The sequence below is a fragment of the Lissotriton helveticus genome, chromosome 3_1 (assembly GCF_964261635.1).
Source record: "Lissotriton helveticus chromosome 3_1, aLisHel1.1, whole genome shotgun sequence".
NCBI classification, from domain to species: Eukaryota; Metazoa; Chordata; class Amphibia; order Caudata; family Salamandridae; genus Lissotriton; species Lissotriton helveticus.
The window spans coordinates 1071363634-1071390437 of NC_136061.1; the positions used below are offsets into that span (position 1 = coordinate 1071363634).

The 26804-nt window shown below is 42.0% G+C and overlaps 1 protein-coding gene across 1 annotated transcript in view; it reads right to left on the reverse strand.

Moving 5' to 3' along the window:
- Positions 1–26804, reverse strand: part of LOC144823277 (sodium channel protein type 2 subunit alpha-like) — a 942252-nt gene that overhangs the window by 780680 nt on the left and 134768 nt on the right. Inside the window, exons 2-3 of the mRNA XM_078681632.1 lie at positions 18076–18391; positions 14826–14944 (exon numbers count right to left, since the gene is read on the reverse strand). Coding sequence (XP_078537758.1) covers positions 14826–14944; positions 18076–18339 — 383 coding nt within the window. The 5' untranslated portion in view covers positions 18340–18391. The remainder of the gene's footprint in view (positions 1–14825; positions 14945–18075; positions 18392–26804) is intronic.

Below are 26804 nucleotides of genomic sequence, written 5' to 3' on the forward strand. Positions count from 1 at the left end.
ACCCCCTGGGCAGGGTGCAGTGCATGCGAAAGGTAGGACTTGTACTGAGGTGTGTACCATGTCCTGACAGTGAAATACTCTCCATTTAGTTTTTCACTGTTGAACGGCCATCTTGCCCATAGGACTGAATGGGGAGGCTGTGTTATATGTTTTCCAGCCTATCTTCCCAAAGGCTTAAGACGGAGTGGTGAAGTTTAGTGTACCCGAACTCCCTATGTAATAACACATATTTTTATGAAGGTGGTTTCTGCATTGTGTGTTTAGAAACCACTCTTTTAGAAGTGGCTGGGTTTTGTGCTCTAACATTTCTGTGTGCCTCTGCCTGGTTGTGGATTGACTGTCTGGATTTGAAAGTGATAGGATCTGGGGACTGTCTTGACCCAGGGGATGAGGTGAGACAGCAACAGGCTGACCTGCATCTGGAGTGTAGGGGGGAGGAGTAGCCCCTGGAGGTGAAGAGGTATGGGTTGCTGCCATAAAACAATGGTCCCATCTCCTGCTGAGTGATTGAGAATCCAGACCCCCACTAATCAAAGGAAGAAGGTGTCACTGGCAGGGAGGCACCCAGGAACTGGTTTGCACAGGGGTCAGTGCTCCCCTGAACACAAAGACTTCAAATACATTTAGGGGTATAACTATAAGAGCTGAAGCCCCTGGACATTGGAATTGGATTGATCAAGGCTGAAAATAATTGAACCTACTTTGTGGTCAAGAGGAACCTCTGCCAAGGAAGAAACAGCTGAAGAGACTGAAGGAAAGGACTGACCCTTGCTGTGTGTTCTGGGGCTGGCCTGCAGTTTGCTGCTTTAACGAAGGAGAAGCTAAACGGACTTTGCTGTGTGCTGTGTCCCCCTGCTTGAGTATATTGCTGTGTGCTGTGTCCTGAAGTAACTTCTCCCCAAGGGCCCGAGGAGAGCTAACTCCCTGTTTTGAAAATTCAGGAACACAAAAGTTTCCAGGAGAGTCTCAGCGACTCTGTGTGTGTATGCTTTTTGCAGAATGAGACCCTCGTAAGAATTGCCCTGTTATTGTGTGCACCCCGAACTCAAGTTTGTCTCAGCGTCACTGTATGCGTGTGCTTCGTGCAACCTGAGACCTTCGTGAGGAGTGCCCTGTGATCGTGCACACCCGAAGCTCAAGTGAGTCTCAGCGACGCTGTGTGTGTGCCCTATTGCAGCCTGAGATCTTCGTATCACCAGCGGCCCGCGGTTGCCAGAGCGGGACCTCGAACCAACCCCGTCAGGGGAGGTCCTGAGATCAACTGCCCAGAGGCCCAAGTCGGGGGGAGAGGAGAGCGAGATCGCACCCCCCAGGTAACGTGTGTCACCACCCAGGGAAGGGTGCGGGCTCGTAGAGATACTCTCTGCCACTCCCATTCTTGCAGCTCGAGTCTCTGCTTCGGCTCGTATTGTGGCCCATACTTGCCAAGGAGTCGCAGTACTAGGGCCGGAGTGCGGAGCTGCACTTTGGTTTACACCATACCCGTGTTGGGGGCATCTGTTGGTGGAAGCTGACCGCGAGTCAGTACGAGTACTGTAGAGACCGTCTAAGGCACTGTGATTGGGGCTGGAGTGTACTACGCATTGCATTAGTTCTGCATTACAAACTACCTGATTGTTGTATTACGCATTGCATTATTTCTGCATTACGAAGTGCCTGATTGTTGCATTACGCATTGCATTAGTGCTGCATTAGGAACTACCTGATTGTTGCATTACGCATTGCATTATTTCTGCATTACGAACTGACTGATTGTTGCATTACACATTGCACTATTCTTGCATAATGAATTACCTGATTGTTGCATTACGCATTGTATTAGTTTGCATAACGAACTGCCTAATTGTTGCGTTACGCATTGCATTATTTTGGCATTACAAACTGCTTGATTGTTGCCTAACCAACTACATTATTTTTACATTGCAAAGTGCCTGATTCTTGCATTACGTACTGCATAGCATTGCATTAGGACTGCAGTGGAGCATTTAGAATTGCTCATAAACATCGCCAGAACTTCCAAGGGCTGGCTGGCTGGCCTAATAACCGGCTATGAGGAATATTACAAATATGCACATGTTGGATTTATATTGTGTGGTCTCATCGTATATCTTTTTATATAAATGTATACTTGTTCTTATGAAACTCGTGTGGAGAACATTTGTGGTGTCATCATTGGGTTACTGAGAGCGTGGTTGCAAATACTTTACACACTTGCCTTGAAGATAAGCCTAGCTGCTCGTGCCAAGCTACCGAGGGGGTGAGCGGGGGCTATCTGATAAGGTGTCCATCCTTTCCCTGACGTGGAAGCAAGGATCCCCATTTAGGCTAAGGTACCTACCTCAGCCAACTAGCGACCACCAGGTCTATCAATGCGTAACTGAGTAAGCAGCATATTGCCATATTACATATAGGAATGGTACACAGCTCAATATCAAATGTAATTAAACATGCAAGGCACACGGAAAATAAAATAATTAAATATATAAATGTAAACGGAATACAAGAAAGTAACTTGCTGAGTGCAAGCATATTGCCATTATAAATATGGCACACGTCAACTTGTTACTATGATCACACACTCAATAAATAAACCAAGCACACCTCACACATCTTCCCCCTCTTTCCTACACACAACTCCTCTACCAAACCCCTAATGCCACAAACATGCCAGATGGCCAGGTCGACACAAAAGACAACGCACAGGGAATAAACCCCGAAGAAGCAGTAGAGACCACCCCATGGCACAACAGAAGGAGGTGAGCCCTCTCAATCACAGCACACTAAAGCATAACTATCACACTTACAGGTAGGAGATTAGCTTGCGACCCTCCCATAACCATGTAAAAGTGGTAGACCTGAATGACCTAACCTCACAAAGCTATCACAACACAACTCCAACAGTGGGTGATATTACTACATCATCTCACAACCACATAGAAGTGGTAGCCTGAATGACTTATGCTCATAAACTCAACACAACACAACACCAATAGTGGGTGATATTCCTACATCATCCTACAACCACATAAAAGTGGTAGACCTGAATGACATCCTCATAAAGTCATCACAAACACAACTCCAACAGTGGGTGATATTACTACATCACCCCACAACCACGTACTAAAAAAAGTTGAGTGACTTAATTCCCGAATAGTCAGTCCACTCGAACTCATATACTCTTTAAATCTAACAATAAAAAAATGTATCTACTGCTATCACCCCAGCCATAACACCGAGAACAGTCAATCATCCACTATGCAGAATCCTAAACGGGAAGAAGAACACAAAAGAAAACATATGTACTCAGCAAACCAATCTTTTCACATACTACATATGCATAAGCATAATCTAATGCACTACATCGATTAGGGTTTTTCTTTGTTTCTTTTACCCATAATCGATTCAACTGGAAGTATGCAAGTCTGTTGCATTAACTCGGGCTGGAATAGACATAGTCTAGAGGGTTGCTAGGGTGTGCTCAGACACTACCCTGCACTGGAGGGATTCCTCCTCCAAACAAGGGCAGCTGAGACGATGTTTCCCTGCCCACAACCCCCCAAGCCAAGTCAATGCTTTACTTTACGTTAAACACACAAAGGGAAATGAAAACCATTGATAGGGCACATGGAAGCGCAGCCCTCATCGGATCTTCATAGCAACGTTGAGACTGCATGCCAACACCATGATCTTGTTTGTCTCTTACATTTCAAAAGTGCGTTATTCTGAGCAAAAATACAGTTACCAAGCAAAACGTACATTCGGAGCCACCACCAGCTGACAACATGGCAGCACGTACACTAGGGACATGCAGGGTGGCTCCAGGCACGTACCTGCTGCACAGCGTCGGGTTCCAGATCTCATTACATTTTCACAAGCTTCAGATGGCTGAGCTTGCGCTGGCCACCGCGAAGACCTGACGCACAAGAATAAACGTTGAGATGCATTATGTTTTCTACGTTCAAATTTCTTTAAAAATTGAACATGAAGGTAAGGTTGAATGGGAAACAGTTAGTGATACCGCCACAGATTGCACTATTAATCGTTACCCGAGAGGATGACAATGTCCCCTTACTTGAATGTTTACAGTGCCAGAGTCCCGCGGTGGGAGACTGCTTAGCGGAACAGAGTTATCACCCACAAATGTGTAGCCGGTCTCACCAGAACCTTCTAGTTCACACCAAAACACAGCTGGCTCCCTTAACATTCTTTCTTGAAAGTATCTTGCAAGGCTCCAAATGTGCTGAAACTTTTAGCTGCATTTCAAATGTTTGCTGGCGTTACCAACTGCTGCTATGTTCTGTCTTCTTGAAGTAAAATGAGATAGCACGTTGCTGGTTATGCTTAATTCACGGCAGACTGACTCGATCCAAATGTATTCTGGTGTAAATAGTTCAAGCTCGCCCTGGTAGGGGCTGTCCGATCTTGAGGTCTCTGATGGGGCTCAGGACTGCAGGACTATCTGTTGCACTCCATACTCTTAGTTTCATTAAAGGTTCTTCCTTGTGTAGTTACTTTATACTCTAACTTCTTGTTGATTTTGTATCTATAGTATCTTCTTTCCTTCAATTAACACACATAGGTTCCACATTATAATCGTCGCCATAAAATGTTCTATTAAAAAAAGTCCATTAGTCCACGTATAGATTTTTTTGAAGTTTATTAGGTAGTTATGAGGAAGAGCCTCACCACTGCCTACTTCACAAAAATGATTGCAGTGCCCACCACCTTCAACCAGTGAGGCAAACAAAGCTCTGAAAGCTATAGCATACAATTAGAGACGGATAGCTGCCAATATTGCAGTTGTTTTTCACCAAGGTGGTGCAGGTAACATCAAACTGAAAAGAAGAGTGATTGAATTGTCTATTATGTCACTTTAAATTTCCTCAGTAGACAAATAAAGCATTACTTTCTTGCATTTCATTAGAGATTAATCAGTAATGCATTTATTCTTCACTTATATTTTGCTACTGAGTGAGATAAATTGCCTTTATTGGTGTGAACTTATTTCACTTGCTTTGAACTGAGAGGCAGAGTGTAGTGGAATATAGGCTCTGTCGCAAATTTGGTGGATGTCCCGCCCACGTTATTACAAGCAAATTATAGCCTATGCCACATGTATTACGGGGGGGCGGGGTGGGATATCTGTCACGTTCTGATGAAGTATCACGTCTGCCAAACTCTAAATTAGGCCCTTGGTTGGGATCCTCATCACATATGAAAACTAATCTCCTTAATACTATGTTAGGGAGGTAAGAGTGACAAAGGTTCCCGTCGGAGCTGAGTCATAGATCATTCTCCCAACCATGCACATTGCAAAAGACCTGCCCGCGTTTGATCAATCTCTGCATTAGCAATCAGACCTCATTGTTGAAAAGAGAAAAACATCTTTTGTATTTAAGTTCGAAAGGGTCAGCTGCACAACTCACACAGCTGCCCTGTTGTGAGCAATATTCGGCTCTATGCCTTGTCTCTTGTTGACAGTAAAATAAAAACAATGTATTTCAAGTTTTTAACCACTTTATCATGTTCTGATCAACAGAGATTTAAAACTGATTTCTTGCAGGAGAAAAAGCTATTTCAAACCTTGTCTGCATTGCAACGTACTCACCAAAGGTACGTTAGATCAGATCAAAATGTGACCTTAGGAACACATATGTCACATACCATGGATTGACGATGAAAGGGGTACATCAAATAGCTAGGCATGAAAGGGTGTCCAACCAACTTCTGAGCCACCATTGGAAAAATGTGAAAGATCAAGACGTACCAACATTCAGGAAAAGACACGTACAGGCTGTTTAATTAGAAGCTTAGGAAATAACAGTATTTCTCATTCAAGAGACATGAACGTATTAATAAGAAAACAAATGCATTATTTTTTAATCACACTTTTTACTAATTTCAAAAGAAATGAACCCCATTCTGTTGCACTTTGAATTATTGCTTGTGGCCTCCACATACATCTTAAAGCCTCATTACAAGTGCCTCCGTGTGGCGAGTATTAACCCTGCAGCTGTGAAGTTAATGATACAGGGGGTTCCCATTAACTCTAGAACTATAAAATAAATAGGAATTATAAATTGACCCTTGAAAATGAGGCATTTCTGGGGAATCTGTAATTCCCGGTCTGAGTCTTAATATATAGCCCCGTTCTCCTTCCACTGAACTCTCCCTCAGAAATGTTAGTTGCCTCCATCATCCAAACATCCAGGGAAAATAAGACAATTCCTCAGACATTTTTCGGAACTTTGAAGTCCCATTAGGGCCGATAACTTGGATACCAGTCACTTTGGGAATTACAAGTCTCTCATAATGAAGACCTCACAATTTAAACAATAAATGATTTATCTGACCTTCTACACAATTTTCTGTGAAAATGCAGACTCAAATCACAAATGCAACTTGATATCTTCAGAAGTTAAAAGGTCTACTAGTAATTGCAATTCATGGAAACTATAATCATTTAAATACCCCAAAAATAAATACGAATTGCCTTACTTAGAGGAAGACACTAAAGGGGCATCCACACAAAAAATGAATTCTTGTAAGTCGGTCTTATTTGGGGTACCCCTGATAGCAGACATTCCAGCAGGGAAAAAACCTCTGGATCAGCCACCAGGTTCCCAAGTGGTCAGTGTTTAACTCCACCATAGAATGTGGCAGATAAGCCATCTTATTCTGTCTCTAGCTTTGATGGAGAGAACCATGCCACCATGGCACAGAAATGTATGAACATACAATTGTCCACCACCAAGTTGTAGAGGAGATAAAACCAACAACATAGCAAACAGAAAATCTAAATAAGCATGTATAACATGAAACATGGTTTTAAACAAACGTAATCCAAGCTAAAGTTCTAAAGTTCTTCCATCGGTACAATCACAGACTATACTCAGAAACGGAACCTCCTATAACACACCCTTTCTCTTAGCATATTTCTTAGTGGGCTTCAACAACATTTTATAAAATAATATATGTTACAATACGAATTAATAGCTTCATATTTCCAAGCCATTAACAAAAGGTTATATAGGCTGCTTCTATTGATCATGCTCCATTTGAAAAGAAAGCAGCTTATTTTAGGCTACATCCTATTCAATTTTTCCTTGTTTATTGGAGCATATGGGTACAGTTAGAGTTCCTCTGAAAATGTCCTCAAGCAGAACAAAATGCAAAAAAGAAATTTTACAGAAGTTAAATTATAGTAGTTAAAATAAACATGCATTATTTACATTCGATTACAGTGGTAATAATAAAGACAAGCAACGAGCAATAGTGCCTAATGTGGACGTGAAAAGTACTATTACTAATCCATGTCACTTACTGGCCTCCCCAATGTTTGTAAACAATTGACGGAACATTCCCCAGATTTGCCTTTATCGTCTGTATTGACAAGTCTTATTGTTTCCATTTTCCCATGACCAATGTAAGCTTTTGGCAAATTTCTAAGGGGAGGGGATTTTTATCCAGACGTTATTTTTCTCATTTCCTTTCGTATCTCCCTCCACGGGTGAACAGTTGGCACCATACCCACTGATGCTTTCCCTTTATCCTGAGTGTGAGTGGATTATCATGAATACCCACTGTGCCTGGACATTCTAAAGAGGAAACTCGCTACAATGCTCATACTATGTACAACAAAATGGTAAACTCGTGTGAAAATACTTAAGGGAAAGGAAGTGACTTACTGATGAGCACGGAAATAAATCCTTTCCTTATCATGGTACCTTCAACAAAGGAAGATGATCTATTTTGCGGAATAAACAGAAAGTCCCCAAGAATAGAATAGATGCCAAGCAATGGCTGCTTTTACAACGGTATAAGGAGGCACAAAACCAAAAACAAGAATCCTATAGGTCCACCGTAAGAAAGGTACTCAGGAGAAGCCAGAATATAAAATCATCCACCTTAGGGACAGAGTAATGGCTTGTTCTGTAACTGCGCTGCCTCCTCCATATCTATTCATATAAATCACTGAACCACATGAAAGAGATAAGGATCTGTTTAGACACATTCCTCATTCCAGCCATGGGGCTAGTGGTGCAGCTAGTGTTGTACTTGGAAACAGAGCAGTGGCTGTGAGATGTCCCACGACTGGGGAACAAGGAGAACATCTGCAAGCGGGCACTGTGTTGTGATGCATTTGGCTGACAGTAAAGGGACCAGGTCAGAGGATGAGTCTACTACTCACCTGAGGAAGAGATACTGACGAGAGCAATGTCCCACTATCACTTTCAAAAGCTTGAAACAAACTGCACAACGGCTGTTTAGATGGGCCTCTTCTTCTACCTATTCAAGTGATACTGATGATTAGGGTCCAACCTCTTCCACCGTTAGTCTTCTGAGGGACTTCCAGAGGCTGGAGGTAGAGTTGTGATCAACTTTCATAGGACAACATCTGAATTAATGGGCATAAATAAACAATTCCCCAAAATATATGGAAAAAATTCCACTAAGATTAGGGAGGAATTACAAAATTTAATTGAGGTGTTCAGACCTTATCGAGCAAATGTGAATCAGTGTTTGCGATTGATAGTGCTGAGTGAAGTGGATTAAAGACTGGTGGGAAATGCGCTATGGCCAAGAGTGGCCCCTGGGAATGATGTAGAGTTTAATGCAGTGAAGGATGCACTATTAAACATGAATCCAGAGGTAGGGCCAGTGAAAAAAAGAAAATGTGGAATCAATATTGATGTAACTGAAATCACAAAATATGCAGCAAGTTATTAATTGGGTTTAGGTGAGAGGCTCAACAAAGGAGAAAAGGCCAGAGGAACTGGAAGGGGAAACTGTATGGGTCGAGAAGAGGCCCCAGTGTGCCAGGAGTCCCAGACTAATATGAGTATCATCAAATCACTCAGAAGACTTGCCCCAAATTTCAGGACAGCCAAAGAGGTTCTGAATGTTTTATGTGTACCATTAAATCTGTAAATCAAAAGTTCCCTTATGTGACTTGTGTCATTGACGGTAAATGCACCACTTGCCTTACAGACGACCGCATGCGGCTTGGCACTCAAAACTTCTGAAGTCCCTTCTTTACCTCTCTCAGGCATGTCCATAAACACAGTTGGTATTTCCGGTCAAGTGTTCCCCATGACATTACTGAGCCATAGTCCATTTTTGTGGGACCCATTAGACGTAACAACTCCTGTATACTTAGTCCTACTTCTCTGACAAACCTGTCAGGCAGAGATAATCTATGCAAAGTGAATTGGATTGTGTTTTGTATCCGAGAAGAGGTGTTTTTGAATATACTTCAAAGCAAGTGCATTTGATGCTTGCATTATTATGTCAAAAGCTTGAGTTGCTCCGAAAACCAAGTTGCAATGTCCATGATTTATCAGTATTAGGTTCACAGGTACTGTCCACATTGTGATCTACAGTAGCCAATTATGTGGGATTCAGCTGTTCTACAGAACCCGTAAAGGTGTAGGGCAAACCGTTGGCATCTGTTACTCTAGATCAGTGCAAAGGGGACTCTATTTCCTCACTAAAAATCTTATGCCCAAGAAGGAAAACAAGGCTTGATAATGAAAAAAAGCATTTTGTCTACTGCAAAAGAGACAGTAAAAATGGCTCAATGACCAATCATTAGCCTTGTGGTCATTTAGAGTGATCCCTTCTTAGAAGACAAAGTTTAGCCTGCATGAAAAAGTAATCAGTCAAACCATGATACTCCAAACAAATCCCTGTTGCTTCAGCCAGATTGGATTTATAGTTAAATGATGAAGTTGTTTTACAATATTCCAGAAAGCTTATACAATGTCTTCACAGTTTCCATTCTGAGGTGTGAGACACTTTACCTGAGTGTCTGACCAAGGGCTGCCACTCCCTCCAGCCTGGGGATTGGATATACATTTGCATATAACAGAGGGAGGCAGCACTATAGCCCGCTGGCATGGACCAAACTAAATTCTGCTTGTCACAAAACCAGATGTTCATTTTGTTGTGGCTTGGCAACTTGCCTCTGCTCTTCCCACTGTAGACTAATCATTTCTTATATAGACAATGGTGTTTATGCTGCTAACACAGGACCTGTTACTGGCCCCACATAATCTACTTAAACTGTTTCTGCTGTAGCTTCATCAACTGTTGTCGGGACAAAGTATCTGTACCACCTTCGTTCCTGCTTCACCACCACCACATGATGCTGGGGCAACAGCCTCTCATTGCTACTACCTCTATCAGAGGTAGGCAACCTCCTCCTGGATACCAATTCCCCTTCTGGCCTGCTATCTGCCTTGCTGCTTTGAGCACCTGGCAGGGGTGGGGTACATCCTTGTCGCAGAATGGGGAATTATTCCAAGGTCAAACTGTACTGCACCTTCCCTTATAAAGATCCACAACTCAACTTACAAGGGTAATTGCTATGTGTTGCTTCTGGAAAAGTGCAGACAGACCATAAACTTTTCCTCATGCTTGATCTGCACACACTCGCTTACTGATATGAAACACAGCATTCATTTGATGGAAGTGCCCACCAGTTTAAATGGCACTTGTCTTCAGCTTTTCTACTTTAGGCATGAATTGCCATAGTGTGCTGGCATCTCCCCATCTTCTTTCTCATGTGTTGAAATGTTTCAACCGTAAAATGCCAGATATGACTCATCTTACAGTGACCAAGCAAGGAATTATTTGTGAGCACCAAGGAGCAAATACCCCTAATATTTTTGGGGAAACAGCAAGTGTGACTTAGCAGTGGAAAACATTCCTTGTGAGTCACCTCATTTTGAAGACTGCCTTCCCCATGGACTGTTGCTTCTCAAAGGCCACTCTCAAGAAGGTCATGCAGAGTTCATTTGTGGATCACAAGCTAACCCTGGCTGCCTTTAGACTGAATTGAGACTTGTAATCAAGGGCACATCATTCCAGCCAAAAGACACTTTGATGATCATTCCTTAGAGTGAAAAATGGGCAGGTGGGCTGTTTCAACTACCTCTAGGTTCTTCTCCTCTCCACTTCCCATGTACCGAATTACTGTTTCTTTAGATAAGACCAGAATATATGCAGAAATATTGGAGAAAATAGAAAATTCCACGACAATAGATTCAGGATTAGTGACAGAACTGTTAGATCGAAAACAGAATGGTTTGAGATTTTCTCTTAGCATCTAAGGGGGTGTGACTGTGTGTGCAATTGTCGTGAACCAATGTTGCACTCATTTTCCCAACAATGACCAAATAGTTAATATTAAGGAGACTGTAAAGAAATTACTTGAAATACAAAGTGGCCCATGCCTAAGTGCTAATGGGATCTGGACGTGGTTGGGTAATTTTTCGGCCCTTGGGGTAGGAAAATATTTGGATTCGTTATTGGTATTGTTCTGATCGGAGTTATTCTATATATACCTATTAAGCTAATATTGTCCATCATCCAATGCATTTGCAAAAATAAAGGCACTGCCAACACTTTTACGCATGCTTCTTTCCAGCATGGTGAGGGAATACATAACAATGAAACTGATAAAGAAATGGTGAGATTAAACTCTGTTGAACTATTGTCAAATGAATTTGTTCCACGTTGAGGAAAGGCAGGGCTGTGAAAATAAATGTTATCTTGTCTGTACTATGCTTGTATACTCTTATATATAGTTGTGTTAATAATCGCACATACTGCCATGAATGTATCAAACTATTACGTATCAAAATATGGATGTTATCTTTAACTAGCTAGGGGCTTTCTGTAGCACTATCCATGCTTGATGATCATTTTCATGACTCTACTAGACCAGAAGCCATTAGGCTCAGGGTAGTCAAGGGCACCTTTCCTAATGGAATTACCTCATTTCCAAACATGGCAAATGGAAACAGGATTCTGTGGGAATAATCAGGCTAGTGTTGCACATATGAATGATAACTTCCCCTCAAGGTCGTTCATTGCTTCCTTAGGGGAAGGATCCTTCCATGGATACACTAGATAATTTTCACTGAGATTAACAAGTTTCTGTCATGTGATTAAGCTTCATTGACTTGTACTGGGAGAAAACATATATACTAGGTTGAGTTTCTATTAACTTTAATTCTGTGTTCCAACTGACTGTTTTTTATTGAGAGCCTTGGTCAGTTGAAATAACAGTTGTTTTTGACCTTTTGCGGTGCTGCTTGCTAATTTGCATTAAATGCTGGTTGAAAATGGTGTATTTTGGAACCTTAAAGTGTCTTACCAAGGTAAGGAATGTATGCATAAAAACTGCAATGAGTTTTAAATTTGACTGTTTGTGAAGTTTGATCAGTAAAAAATAGAAAATCTTTCATGAGAGTTACTGCAGGAATAATGTTTGTAGAGGCCATTAGTTGTTACAGGAGACTAATGCATGGGCAATTTATTCACCAAGTGATGCTCAATAATAGAATTTAAAGTCAGAAAGAGTTAAACCACCCTGCAACATCACAACTTTCATAAATCTGTCGGAACAACTTGTTTTTTTTATATCCCCATTATAACAGCAGAATAAATAGGTTGAAAAAAGACTCGAGGAATCAACAAAGGAAAAACAAAATAGATGAAGAAAGTTGGGCAAGCAATATTTGGAAACCTAGGGTCATTTTGATTATTTTACAATTGGTCAGACCGATATTCAACCATTTTAATCTTTTCATTGTGGCAATTGAATGTACATACATATGCCTAAATAGACTGCTGGTGTGACAAATCTATCATCTGATGTTGGCCTAAATTGGTTAAGACACAAGTCTAGTGGTCCATTTACATGCATGTGGTGTGCCTACATAAAAATACATTTCTACTCCCAAAGTGACCTATCAGCCAAATAAAGCAGGTGTGTGTATGTCGGTGCCCTGCTCAGCTCAAGAAGGAATCTGTATGGATAGTAGCATACAATTACCAACTTGGGAATTTTGGAGGCTGAGTTGGCCTAGTTGGAACTTGAAGTTATTACCTGCCAATCACTGCACGTCAGTGGCAGCTGTTAAAGTCATTGAGTCATCTTGTCATTCTTTGAAGAACCAGATTCTTCTAAAACCCATTGTAAGGTTACTGTACAAATGACACCCAATACATTTTATGCAATATCCTTTTTTGTTGAATCATATTTTTCTTTCAGTAGAAACTAAGGTTCCTATTACGATGGCGATGGGACTGCCACCGTCAGGCCATTTTGGTCTCACCGCTATCGGACCCTTCAGAACTGCCCGCCGCATTACGATGGCGGGCAGATGGAGGATGGGCGGAGGGACTGACCGCAACGCATACGATGGGCTCAAGGAGCCCATCAGACTGTCGGAGGGACTGCAATCCCTACAACAGTGGCAGTGCCTGCTCAGGCACTGCCATAGGGATTACAATCTCCCTTTCCCCCAGACGTTTCATGGCAGTTAACCTGCCATGAAATGCCGGGCGGGAAGAGACTTGGGGAGACTGTAGCGGGCCCCCTTTCCCTACTGGTCCTCCAATATGTACCATTGCTTGTCACTGCACCATGTGGAAAGCACCGCATGGTGCCTGCCACATAGTGCATGGATATATCAGATGTGTATGTTTTGTACTGCGGCGTGTGCTGCAGCCCGCAGCACACGCCGCAATACAAAGTATAGATATTGCGACCACCTTGAAGGGGGTCGCATTGTATTGTATTGTATTGTAATTGCATTTATAAAGCAGTTACTACCCCTGACGAGGCGTCGAAGTGCTTTTTCGGCGAGTAGCACGCTATTCCAGAACCCATAAAGGACTAGTGTTGAATTAGTATAGTAAAATATGAAAGTAATTTAAGTGGTAGATAGGTTAGTCAAATATTTGGATTCAGTATAGTGGAATGATAGAAGAAGGAAAAAAAGGTTTGTATTTATATAGCGCTTGTTACCCCTGATGGGGTGTTGAAGTGCTTTTTTTGGCGAGTAGCATGCTACTCCGGAAACCCATAAAGGATTAGTGGTGAATTAGTATAGTGAAATATGAAAGTAATTTGAGTGGTGGATATTAGTCAGTTATTTGCAGTGAGAAGGATGGTGGAGGGTTAGAAGAGGGAAGCAGGACCGGAGACTACTAGTTGGGCGGTCCTGCTTCCCTCACGGTGCCCGTAGGACGTAAGTCCGACCTGCATTGTAATGAGGCCCTAAATCTTTAGACTACTTCTGTATTCAGAAACTGTATTAATTCCTTATTGAAGGAAATTCTTATTTGAGGACGGTATATGCTGAGTAATTTCAGATTTTGCATGTTTTCCTAGCAGCCTTTGTGAGAGCACATATCGCCATTTAAATAAAATATAATATGACAACCAATTACTAAAATGTGGATTCAAAGTGCTACTTAACCCATATTTACAGGACATAGTTTTACTAGGCTGAAAAGCCCAGCGGTGAAGTTAAATTATATGACCTTCATAGCAATTATAAGATATTGAATGTATTCGGTCTGTGCTCAGCTGAAGTGTATTTCAAAAAGCGTACACATTTCTTTCCTGCAAGAGGTCATCATTTGATTGTTCTTGGTATAAGTGATGCTTCTCGTTGAGAGGGTCACCTCTAGAGTAAATCTTTTTTTTAACTCAAGCAGTTCCAACATTCCTGTAAAGGGGACATAGTACATTGGGATATTACATTATTACTGACCCACTTCTGTGAGACCTGGCAGCAGGTGTCATTTAAAAGCAATGCTCCAATATGGCATTCTCCACTGGGTAGCTTCAATGTGCAAAACATGGCGAAAGGAATCAGACTAGCCAAGGAATATATAACCTACAAACACAATGGTACATTTTTAAATACATGAAAAAATGTGGCAAATGGAAAATGTAATTTCTTTCAAGTAAAATATGCACTATAATATACACTCATTTAATGCCAAACACTTGAAAAGGATATGAATGTACCAAAATTTTAATAGCTATTTTTCTAACCGGATTGAAAGGATTTAAAATGTACAAGGCAGAAGTGGCACTGAAGCGGAAGATTGCCTTCCCTCTGTTTAATACTATAAATGTCTGTAAAGCAAGCACAAGATAAAACAGCATTTAGAAATAGCCAGAATCGTCAAACTGAACAATCTTCATTCTTCACAGCACGTAACTATATGTAACTTGTGTGATAAGCAGCATGGGCAGCAGTCCATTTACATTTCTAAAGGACTCTAGAGACACGCTCATTTTGGCACAGATTAATGTTATGTTGGACTGAGCAATATGCTGCAATGCAGATTGCAGAAGATCGGTCTAGTTATGGCAGCCAAACAAATTAATTCACAATAATCTGTGCTGTTCCAGGCCTGAGCAGCATACACTCTTACAGTAAATAAATTTAATTACTCACCGGCATATGTTTCCATTTTATTTCAAATACTGTTGTTAAACCACAGGAACTATGTAATATTTGCTAGAGCAGTAGGCTGTAGCATTAACACATAATAATACAGACTATTGAGTGTGTCAGAAGGTAGAAGAGTTTCCTAAATATTTACTTCCGCTCCCTAGTCTTCCAAACAGTATGCAGACTGTTTGCTTCATATTCCTCCTTGGTGGTCATTTTCTAACCTGTACCTCGTCGTGGAATTAGACACCACTGTAGATGCAGGTAGCAAAGTAAGAAAAAGAGAGTTGGATTTAGGTGGGGGGAGCCCCGTAAACTAAGAATGAAACAAGAAGGGATAAGAAGGCTCACACTAAAAAAAAAAAAAAAAAAAGAGCATGACACTATAGGGAGGCAGAGATCATTAAAAGAAAAACATACACGTCATTAAGACCTGGAAAGCGATGTCACTCATCCCTAAACAGAAAAACACGAGGAAGAGTGGCTCAAAATAAAGGTAAGAAGAGTGAAGAAGGAGGAACCTGGGTTTGAGCAAAGGGGCCCAAATAGACATTAAGTGGTGCGAGAACTTAGCCATTGGATGTCGGCTAGACAAGTTTCGGCGAGAAATGGAGGGGCTGAGGCATGCAGTTTGGAGGGTCAACACTGAGGGGCGCATATCACTGTCACAGTTATGATTCTGGTCTCCAGTCAGAGATGGGCATTTTTATAAGGTGGTGGGCTTGCTCCCAGTATCAGGCTGGTAAAGATGGAGAGAAGACAAGTTAGGACTGTACCTGTTGCCCTTTCTGTGACCAGAGTGAATCAAGCAGGAGAAGAAGTTGGCAGTTTTGCAACAGTAAAAGGGCCCACAACTGTGCCTAGGTGCCAGGCGGAGAAAGTCACTCCGAAAGAAAAGCTTGCCTCAATAAACTGTCGTTCTGTCAGGGCCAGCTCACAGTTGAATGGTGAGTGAATGATAGTAGAAGAGGGGGTATGAAGTGGGAAGTCAAACACTCTGTGATGAGGGGATGGGAGAGTGGCATGCACAGATGAGAGCTCCTGGAAGGGGGAACAAGTCCTCAGAGGCAGTGGAGATGGGGCCAAATCTCTCAAAATGGCACCAGGGACAGAATCAACTCTTTAACCTACGAGAAGCACAGGGCTGGGAATTGGTCAAGAGCAGAATCAACGATAAAGTATCTAATCAGAGAGAAACAGGAGGAAAGAACATCTTTCGAAAAAACATGTATAAAGACAATAGGACTCTGTTTGGTGGTGCAGGCTGCAAAGAAGTACCCGAATAAACTGCCTTTAATACAAGTGTATCTAAAGAGTAAACTCTGCAAGTTATTTACATTTGTAGAATTCACCAAAGGACAAACATCAGCATTAAACACGGGTCGGTGAATGTCCTGTGGTGAAAAGTATTAAAACCCTTTGAAACTGCATGTTACAGTGAAGTAGTAATTCTCATTCCAGTAGTGAACGCCCATTTCTGGCTACAACTGGATGACAAGTGCCTATATGTTTGTACACCCAGTATTACCAGATGCAGTAAAACCCAGATACAATTGTACCAGCAAAAAGCAGGTAGAAAACATGCTCTGTAATGGGAGTATAGGTGGAGCAGTTCCTTTCCCTGTGCGCCCGCAGAAGTCAAGAGCCCTTGCATAGTATTTCTTCCACCAGTCAGGGACATCCTTTGCCATTCAGGATGCTTCTTCCCATGTCAGGAATGTTCCGAGGAGGTGGGGTTGAGGTATCAGTCTAACCCTGTAAACAAACAGTGACTGGAGAATTGAGTTAACTATTTCCATAGAATTTTGGGGCTGATGTATAAAGTTTTCATTTGCAAAAAGTGGTCACAAATAGCACACAGACTTTTTGCAAATAGAAAATAATTTTGTGAACCGACCAATGTACTAGTAGATTGGTTAAAAAAAATTGAATTGTAGTGGGTCGCAATCCGACCTACCTAATCAATATTCATCACGTAGGTCTCAAATTGCAACTCACTATAATGAAATGACATCACAGGAATGGTAGCCTCCTGGGGACAGCGATTGTGTGTGGGAGAAGTATAGTTGGGTGGAAAAGACAGAAACAGATTACTTAATCAACAGGATAATTTACAAAGCACTCTGTAATACACAAGGCAGGGCAAGTTTGTTGCATGGCTTTTGTGAGTTTCAAAGAGTAAAATATCAAGACTGTAAACACATTGTGGGCAAACACAAGCACATTGTTCTGTCCTATATTGTGAATGTTCATATCACATGCTGTGTGTGTACATTGTGTCAGTGCTGTACAAATATAGAGACACGATTTGAATTGTTGAAAGTCATACAATATATAAATAATCAAAATATTTGTGTTCTGTTGATAGAACATATGTCGTGCATGGAAAAAGGAAAGTAGAAATTGACTAAGGGCCTATTCTAATGTTTGGCAGGCTAGTTACTCTGTCATAAATGTGACGGATATCCTGTTTGTCTTATTACAAGTGCATCGTATCCTATCTTGTATTAAGACAAATAAGTTACCCGTTAATTTTGTGATGGAGTAACCCTTCTGCCAAAGTCGAAATCAGGCCCTTAGCGTAGACCATGTAACTATTCAAAATATAGCCTGCAAAGTATGAAAATTATATAAGAACATTTCCTTTTGAAGAAAAACATTTGAATCAAATGTAATAAGAACATTGCTTGAAATTATTAATAATACTTTTGGTGAAACTGTGTTAGTTCCTCAAGCACACCTTTTGAGTCCGTTTGTTAACCACTCAACAACACAATTACATTTACTGGATGCTATTTCTAACACTCACTTTCTGATTGCTGTAGTAGGGATCCAGGTCCTCCAAGGGCGTGGAAACCATTCCTTGAGGTATTTCTCCATAAATAAATGGCAGTGATTTCCCTGCTTCCAAGTCACTATTTGGCTTTGGGCCTTCTTCCTCATCAGCTCTTTCATTCTGTTTGGGTTTCTTTGCTTTGTCTTCGGCAATGTGCCTCTCAATCGTTGCAAGAGACTCTCTGGTAAAGTAGTGGAAGCTGTCAGGTCCTGGTGGTACAAGCCGTGGCTGCGCCATCTTTTCATCCTGCACTTGTTAATTATGGCTTTGCTCCTTTCATAACATAACACTAACAAAAGAGAAGACACACTCATATTAGTCCTCAAAGAACACCTACAAATCATTTGCACCCTGTAGTGCCTGATCAAATTACTGCAGCAAATTATTATATCATTTTAATACATTTAAATTCTATATCTAAATTCTAATGACAAGCGTGTTCTGAAGTTGATGATATAAACAATCAGTTATAATATTACTTGAACACATTGAGCAGTTATTCCATTCTCAGTTACTCTTGTATAATGCAAGGACCATAATTTTCCCATATTGCTAGTGCGCTAATAAGGGCTGGCAGCTGTCCTTCTGTGAGTAAGAAGTGCTTGTATTTCAAACCTTAGAGCTCCAGACCATGTTAAGCAGTGCACCTGTTATCAACTTGACATTTTTATCTATTAGGCAAAGCTGTCAAGCACCAAGAGAGTCTCCTGTATTATCTGCAGTGCGAAAACTACTATTCGCTACAAAAACAGTATCACAAGGCCAATGAAAGATTTCAGGCCCATGAGATTCATAACTGGCAGGCAAAAAGGAAGATATTGATGTCGAAACTATTACAGTCAGCAACATTACTATCTTTGTGCTCAAGAGACATTGGAAGAAATGTTGTCATAGTCACATGGATGTAGAAACCATGTGTTACCAAGGTAACATGCCTAAACATTAGATTGAGTGTGAGAGTCCATCTTCCAATAGTTCTTTCTTCTGAATGTTTAACTAAAGTATGGACAAATACCCCATTTTTTAAAGTAGTACACTCCTTGTGTGAAGATTCACTCAGAGGCACTTTACAAGTGGTGGCTACTATATCTACTTTTTCCATAGTAGGTGATTTTCTCTGAATGTATAGTGTGTATCTGGAGACATTGGAGGAGAAAATGCTACTTACAACCTAGCTCTTCTTGGACCTCTCTATTTTCCCTGCCTACTTTCCATTGCTTTTGCCGAAATGGTAAGGCAGTCATGGTGTTGGGATTGGGGTTTATCTTGTTCCCACTTTCTGCATATTGTTCGAACCATTAACTGCTCCATTCATCTTAGTTTATTTGTTCTCTTCTTAGGGCGATCCGTGCCACCTAGTGGAAATAACAGGAGCCCCCCAGGCAAATTCACACCTTCCTCTTTTATGACCATACCACTAACCTGATGCAAATGGTGATAGCCCTTTGTAGTTTAAGGATTGGGACTGTGGTATATAAATAAATAATACCGGATCTAGGTTTGACTGGACATAATAATAACAGATAGCTCAATAAATAAGAGTCAAGATTCCAGGTAGTAGGAGTTTGCAGGTTTAATACAGCATAAAGGACAGGAACAGGACAACCTGCACAGGAATAGGATGGCAGCGCTGCCTGGGACAGAATTGGAATCGGCGGATCGGCGTAACATTTAATAACAGTGCACAAGCATATATACTAAAACAATTGCATTACAATACATACGATAGGCGGAGCAGTAGGTGTGGTCAATAGCAGTCGCGAAAGATAAGGGTGAAAGTGGGTGTAACAGGAGGCGTATACATGGACATGTGATGTAAACGTAACAGAATATGTCATAAATGGGGCGGTAACATGGAGGGGGCTACCTAAGGAGCCGGGACCTCTAACCTAGTGGTGCGCGCAAACTGACAATGACGTGTTACTAGGAGAAGCTGGGGGCTATGCTAGGAGCAGAGACTGAAGTCTGGAGAGTCAGGGCGACATGTACCTAACACTATCTAGTATCTGATGTTTAGAGAACATGTTGATATAAACTAAAAGGTATCGGGGTAAAGGCTAACAGACTCTAAGACTGGTGCATGCATTATTCTACATGTAGTGCGTGATGAGGAATATTAAATGACCATTAATACAGTATTTCTTTTACATGGAGACGTAAAGGCTAGACGATGACTGAAACTATTGATGCGATTCAGTAGCTTAGGAAGGCAGAGAAGGAGGGCTGGACTGATAACTAGAATCATAACATAAGCAACAAACTGCAATGATGGACCCTTCCAAGAGTCAGCACCTGACTAACTTTCTCCCAAAAATATTCGATATCCCTTAAATTAATGAAGGGGATTGTGTGCACACTGAATGGCACCCATCATCACTGTGCCGATTCCCCAAAGGAATTTTAGTACAATAAAAAAACAACCGCAAAGGTGCACCACAACAAATACAGTCCAAACCTCTTAAATTCGACATTGCTACGAAATAACACACATCAGGAGTAAAGTTGCTGGGAAGGCAATCCTTGGACTCCGGTTCCCTTTACATTATCCTTAAATTGAAAATTAAAGATTAAAAGAAGACTAACAACATTTCTTCATGTTATATTTCTTTATTGTGCTTAAATACTTTTTGCACTTATTATCTTATTTGTTGTGGTGCACCTTTGCGGTTGTTTTTTTTTTTTTTTTTTAGAATCATAACATACTTTTGGCAGACTCAGAGGCAGAGCCAGGCCGAGCCGGGCACTGTGAGGCAGGAAGTAAGTGAAGGGTCAGGAATACAGGTGGGGGCTGTATCGCTCCTCAGCGAGGGCTCAGGAGACAGGAGCTGAATCTGGTGTCCGGGCCCTTTTGAGGCCTAGAAACGGGGACTTTACAATGAAATAACGTGCATACTGAGAAACGTGGCAACGTAACTTTACATAGGCCTAATACTCGTAGCTTTCACGAGAACTGGAAACTGGCATACTAGAGATGGACACAACTGTAGGTGCGTCTTTAATCGAACATGGGGAATACATATGCATATTAATCATGCACACATAACATAAGATGGGGGACACGTAGGGACACAGAACATGGCAAAATTTACTTTTCCACATTCCCTCCTTGTCACTACGTTTCCCATCAGGAAACATCAATATTCATGATACCATCTATCATTTCATACAGTATCATTTGCTCGTCTCGAATTTTCTTGGAACGGGATTTAGAACGGGACTTGGGACTAGGAATACAAGAGGTAGCACAAATGCCGCAAATCGCAGGGCCACATTGTATACAGAGGCAGCAACTGAATATGATCGCTACTGCAATACCTAGAAAGGACAACACTTTCCATCCCCAGGCGGAAATTATATTCCAGAACCAACCGGACCATGTCCAGGTGCCTGGATTTTGGTGTAACAGATGGGCAATTTTATGGAGTCTGGTTATAGCTGAATAAACAGACGGCGCGTTATTAGGAATGAAAATGCAGCAACTAGATCCGATGACTCTACATGCCCCGCCCCTATCGGCCAGTATGACGTCAAGGACGAGACGATTCTGGAGCACGACAATTCTCATAAAGGATTGCTCTTCGGTTAAGTTACCTAGAGCGGAGGTAGTCTCAATCACTACTGCTTCAAGTGTTCTGGTTAATCTACGTATCAGTTTACTATTCACGACAGTACCTAAGTAGGGGAAGACACCTTTATTGATATCTATGTATTGTTCTAGAGCAGTTTCAGTATAATCGACAATCGGGAGGTCTCTCTTGTGTCTAGTATGTACTAAGTGGGAATTCCTATGATAGTCAGGTGGGGCTAGGAAAACTGGTGGCAGAAGGAAGGCAATGTAACAGGTTCCCTCCCAATCGAGGGGCAGACGAACATATGCGGTCTGACCACAAACAAAATAAGAATGACGTGAAGCTTTGAAAATAGATTTCCTGCTGTCACTATACTTGACAATAGTAGTACAATCACTATGTCCCACATGTACGGGACCATTCTTTCGGACACATAATTCGCCTTTGACTGGTAATACTGAAATAGCAGGTAAGTCTGGAGTAGAATCAGACCGAACATTCAAGACCATGAAATTCGAAGAATAATTACCTAAATTATAAACTTCATTTTCTAGATCTAACCCTGTTCTGTGGGGAAGACCTTGTTTGTCTGGAAAACATGTACTGTTAAGAAAGGACATATCATTTGAGGATAATGTTAACGTGGACCATGCTCCACACGAACCAGTATGTGAAAATGGATAAGGAAAGAGTGGCAAAACTCCCTTCGGTGTCTGGAAAGGGGGGAGTCGACCACACACCCAACAATTAGTGGCATTGCTGGTCTGGTGTGAATAATGTAACATGCGGATAAATGAGTTGTTACGCATAGCAAGACGATAAGAAAGTTCATGAGGAGGCAGATCACTAAACGTGTGTTCTACTGTAGTATTAGAAGACTTATTTACATGAGAAATTGGAAAACATAAATAAAATGCATAACTCGTGCAGGTAATCATAAGGCTGAAAAACAACATGAAACTTAGAAAAACGATACATCGGATTGAGTTTTGACTAACTCTCTCACTATGGGGGTCTATTTTATACATGTCAGAAACCGGTCTAACCGTTTCACCTAGGGGAGGACTTAGACAATCAAACTGGCTGACTTATTTTACTAGACCTTAATTTTAACTTATACTCCTGTTGCGGAGTTTTCTCTAACAGGGAGGGATTTGTATCATTGTCTTTTGCGGGACAGTCCTTGAGAATAGTACTTTGGCAGTCTTTGAAATCCTCGGAAATGTTCTTGGAAACAGTCTTTAGTCCATAAAACTTTTTCACATGAGACAGGTGGACCCAGCCCTTCCTGCCTTCCAGCTTGACGGCAGTACGGGTGGCCAGGAGGACCTGTTTTGGCTCCTTCCAGCGAGGCTCCAGCGGACTTGAACGATCAAAGTTCCTTACAAGAACCAAACTTCCGGGAACGATGTCATGCGGTGCCACCTCGGTATGGTCTGGAAATGCGGCAGAAACCTGTGAACGACAAGAGTGCAGGGCAGACATCAAGGAAGCTAGGTAATCTGTCAGCATATTACTTGAAACATCTGTAATACTTCGGGGTCTAGGTGTACCCCACATATTAGGGGGGCGGCCGAATACGACCTCGTACGGGGACAGACCTGATCTGGAATGTGCGACCATGCGCATATAAAACAGAGCGACTGGCAGAGCTACTAGCCAGTCCACACCTTTCTCTTTACAGACTTTGGCAATGCGGATTTTTAGGGTCTGGTTATGTCTCTCTACTAGACCGGCTGCTTCAGGATGGCGTACACAATGGAACTTCCACTGGTACCCTAACAAAAGGGAAACGTGTTTCATCAGTTCAGATGAGAATGGCTGGCCGTTATCAGAATATACGACCCTTGGGAGTCCATAGCGGGGGAAGAATTCACGAACCAACTGCTTGGCAGTGGTCGCGGCTGTGTAACCTGGGACTGGATATGCTTCTGTCCACCTGGACAAAGCGCATACAACTACAAGGACATACTTGAAACCTCGACATCGCTCCATCTGAATATAATCCATCTGGAGGACTTCAAAAGGGTGGTCAGGGGGCTGGAATCCACCTTGTTCCACCGGGACACTTTTACCTGGATTAAACTGGCAACATATCATACAGGTACGGACTTTCTGCTTGGCTGCAGCTCGTAAATGCTTGTTAAACCAAATGTTCTGGATACTGTCTAACATGGCTTTTTCTCCTAAATGTGCTGGACTATGTGCGGTATTGATAATGACTTGAACCATAGAGTCGGGGAGAAACCATGTGGCTCTACCCTTCGTCAACCATCCCTGATCTGTCTGGACCCCTCCTTGTTCGGACCATTTCTTAATTTCCTCGGGGGTAGCATGTAACTGGATATCTATGACATCTTGAGTAGGGTCCTTAACTGTCATACAGGTAGTCGGATCTGGAGTATGTGTCTGTGTTGGATTAACTGGCATATCTGGAGTCTGTGCTGTAAGCTTGGCTGTGCGATCTGCTAGATCATTACCTTGGGAAATAATGTCAGTAACTTTCGTATGTGCTTTGCATTTCATGATAGCAATAGATGTCGGTAAGTGTATAGCATCTAACAGAGCTTGAATAAGGAGACCATGCTGAATCTTGGTTCCATGAGAAGTCATGAAACCTCTCTCCTGCCAGAGCACTCCAAAGTCGTGTACGACTCCAAATGCGTAGCGTGAATCTGTGTAAACATTAACTTTCAGGTTCTTGGCGTGTATGCAGGCTTGTGTCAGAGCAACTAGCTCTGCTGCTTGAGCAGACAGGGTGTCAATACGGTGTGTTTCTATAACTTCAGTGTCAGTAGTCACTGCATACGCGGCTACTAGTTCTCCTGTACTTGTTCTCATACATGAACCATCCACATAAAGTGTCAGGTCGGGATCTAGTAATGGAATATCTGTCAGATCTTGTCTTGGCTTAGTCATAGTGTTAACTACTTCCACACAGTCGTGTGTGGCAGGATTTGAATTAACTGATGGTAACAGTGTAGCAGGATTTAGAACGTTGCAGCGTCTGATTTCTATGTGTGGCTGGAACAGTGTCAGTTCATAACCTGTTAAACGTGCAATTGTCAAGTGCTGAGTCTGTGTTCGGTTTAAGAGAACTTCCACGGAGTGTGGAACTTGTACTGTCAGGGAATGTCCTAATACTATGGAATCACTTTGTCTGATAGCTAGTGCTGTGGCTGCAACTGATTTGAGGCACTCAGGCAGAGCCTGGGCTACTGGATCTAATGTGCTCGAAAAATAAGCACAGGGCTTGTATTGTCCTGCTTGATCTTGTGTAAGAACAGATAATGCTGTACCATCACGTTCTGTGACGAAAAGTGTAAAAGGCTTACTGTAGTTCGGTGTAGCTAGAACAGGAGCTTGGCATAAAGCTTTCTTTAACTCATTGAAACTAAGTGTATGTTCAGATGTCCAAGGGAGGACAGTCGATACGGCTGCCTCCTGTGTCGTTAACTGTATCAGTGGCTTAGCTAGAAATGTATACTGAGGAATCCATTGTCTGCAATAAGAAGTAAGGCCGATAAAAGCACGTACCTCCTTCTGTGTCTTGGGCTGAGGAAGACTCGCTATTAACTGGATACGGTCGGGTGTCAACTGCCTACCCCACTTGGACAGCAAGTGGCCTAAGTAGATCACTTGCTGGACACAGAATTGAAGCTTCGAAGGGGACACCTTGTGCCCCATCTCGGCAAGGAAATACAAGACTGTAAGTGATGCTCGCTCGCAAGCACGTTCAGAACGGGCTGTGATCAGTAGATCATCGACATACTGGAGCAGGGCAGTGTCTGTTGGCATGTGAATGTTGTCTAGTTGTCTCTTAAGTGCTTGACTGTAAATACTAGGACTTTCTGTAAAACCTTGAGGAGCTCGTGTGAATTTATAGCTCCTTCCATTTAAACAAAATCCGAAAAGAAACTGGCTGTCTGGATGAATGGGGACACTGAAAAACGCGTTCTTGAGGTCAATTACGGTAAAGAATATTGCCTCAGAATCAATGGCTGTCAACAGGGATGAAATATCTGGAACAACTGGGTACTGGGGAATAATACATTTGTTGAGTTCTCGAAGGTCAATCACTAATCGATATACTGGAGGTGTATTTGGATCAGTACGTTTCATGACTGGAATGATCGGAGAATTACATACATTGGAGTCAGTTTCTACAACTACTCCTTGAGCCATGAGCTCGTCAATTATTTTGGATAAGGCTGCTACAGCCTCAGGTGGCAATCTGTACTGTCTGATTCGTGGTAACACTACACCTGGTTTGAGAGTCACACGGTGGGGTGTGATTTGCATGAAGCCTACATCAGTTGGACCTTGCGCCCATAGATGCTGCGGAACATTAGACAATCTTGGATCAAAATCTCGTAATACATAGTGACCCTTGAAGTCACGTAAAAACAAACGTATTCCCTCTGGGGAACAACATATGACTGCACCTAATTCTTTCAATGTCTTAATGCCTAACAAATTTTCTGGACATGACTTCGTAAGTAATAGATCAGTAGTGCGGGACAATGGACCTACTTCTAGAGTAACTGGCTTTGAAATCTCGTTTACAATAGGCTTTCCTGAAAATCCAAGGGAAACATTTCTAGAGCCTGAGAGCGGAGCCCCTGGAACTTCGGCGTGACTTATAGTCGTCCTACTTGCCCCTGTATCAATCAGAAACTTTCTGTCTTTCCCTAGTACCTGACTATGAACATAGGGACCTTCTTGATCTACAGGAATCTCGATGAGAGGCAAGCCTACCTCCCTTTCTAGGCTGTTTCATGAGTACTGTTGATACTCTGGATACTCTGTCTGAGCATACTGATACATCTGCTGTGTAACATGCTGTGTTGCAGCAATAGGCTGCGGTGCTGGAACTGTCTGTTGTGCATTCTGTGGCTGAGAAGTCTGTGAAACTTGTTCTTGTCTCGGCGGACGTGGTCTTTCTTTAGTTTTACCAGTAGCTATATTGTGTTTCAGAACTGCACACTCGTTTATGAAATGACCTGGCTGTTTACAATAATTGCATGTCCCTTTAACGGGAGCTGCAGGATGACTGGCTTGATTCGGACCCCTCTTCTGACTGTCTTGAGGAACAGATTGTGCAACTAGTACTTTCATTTTCGTGTCTTTCAT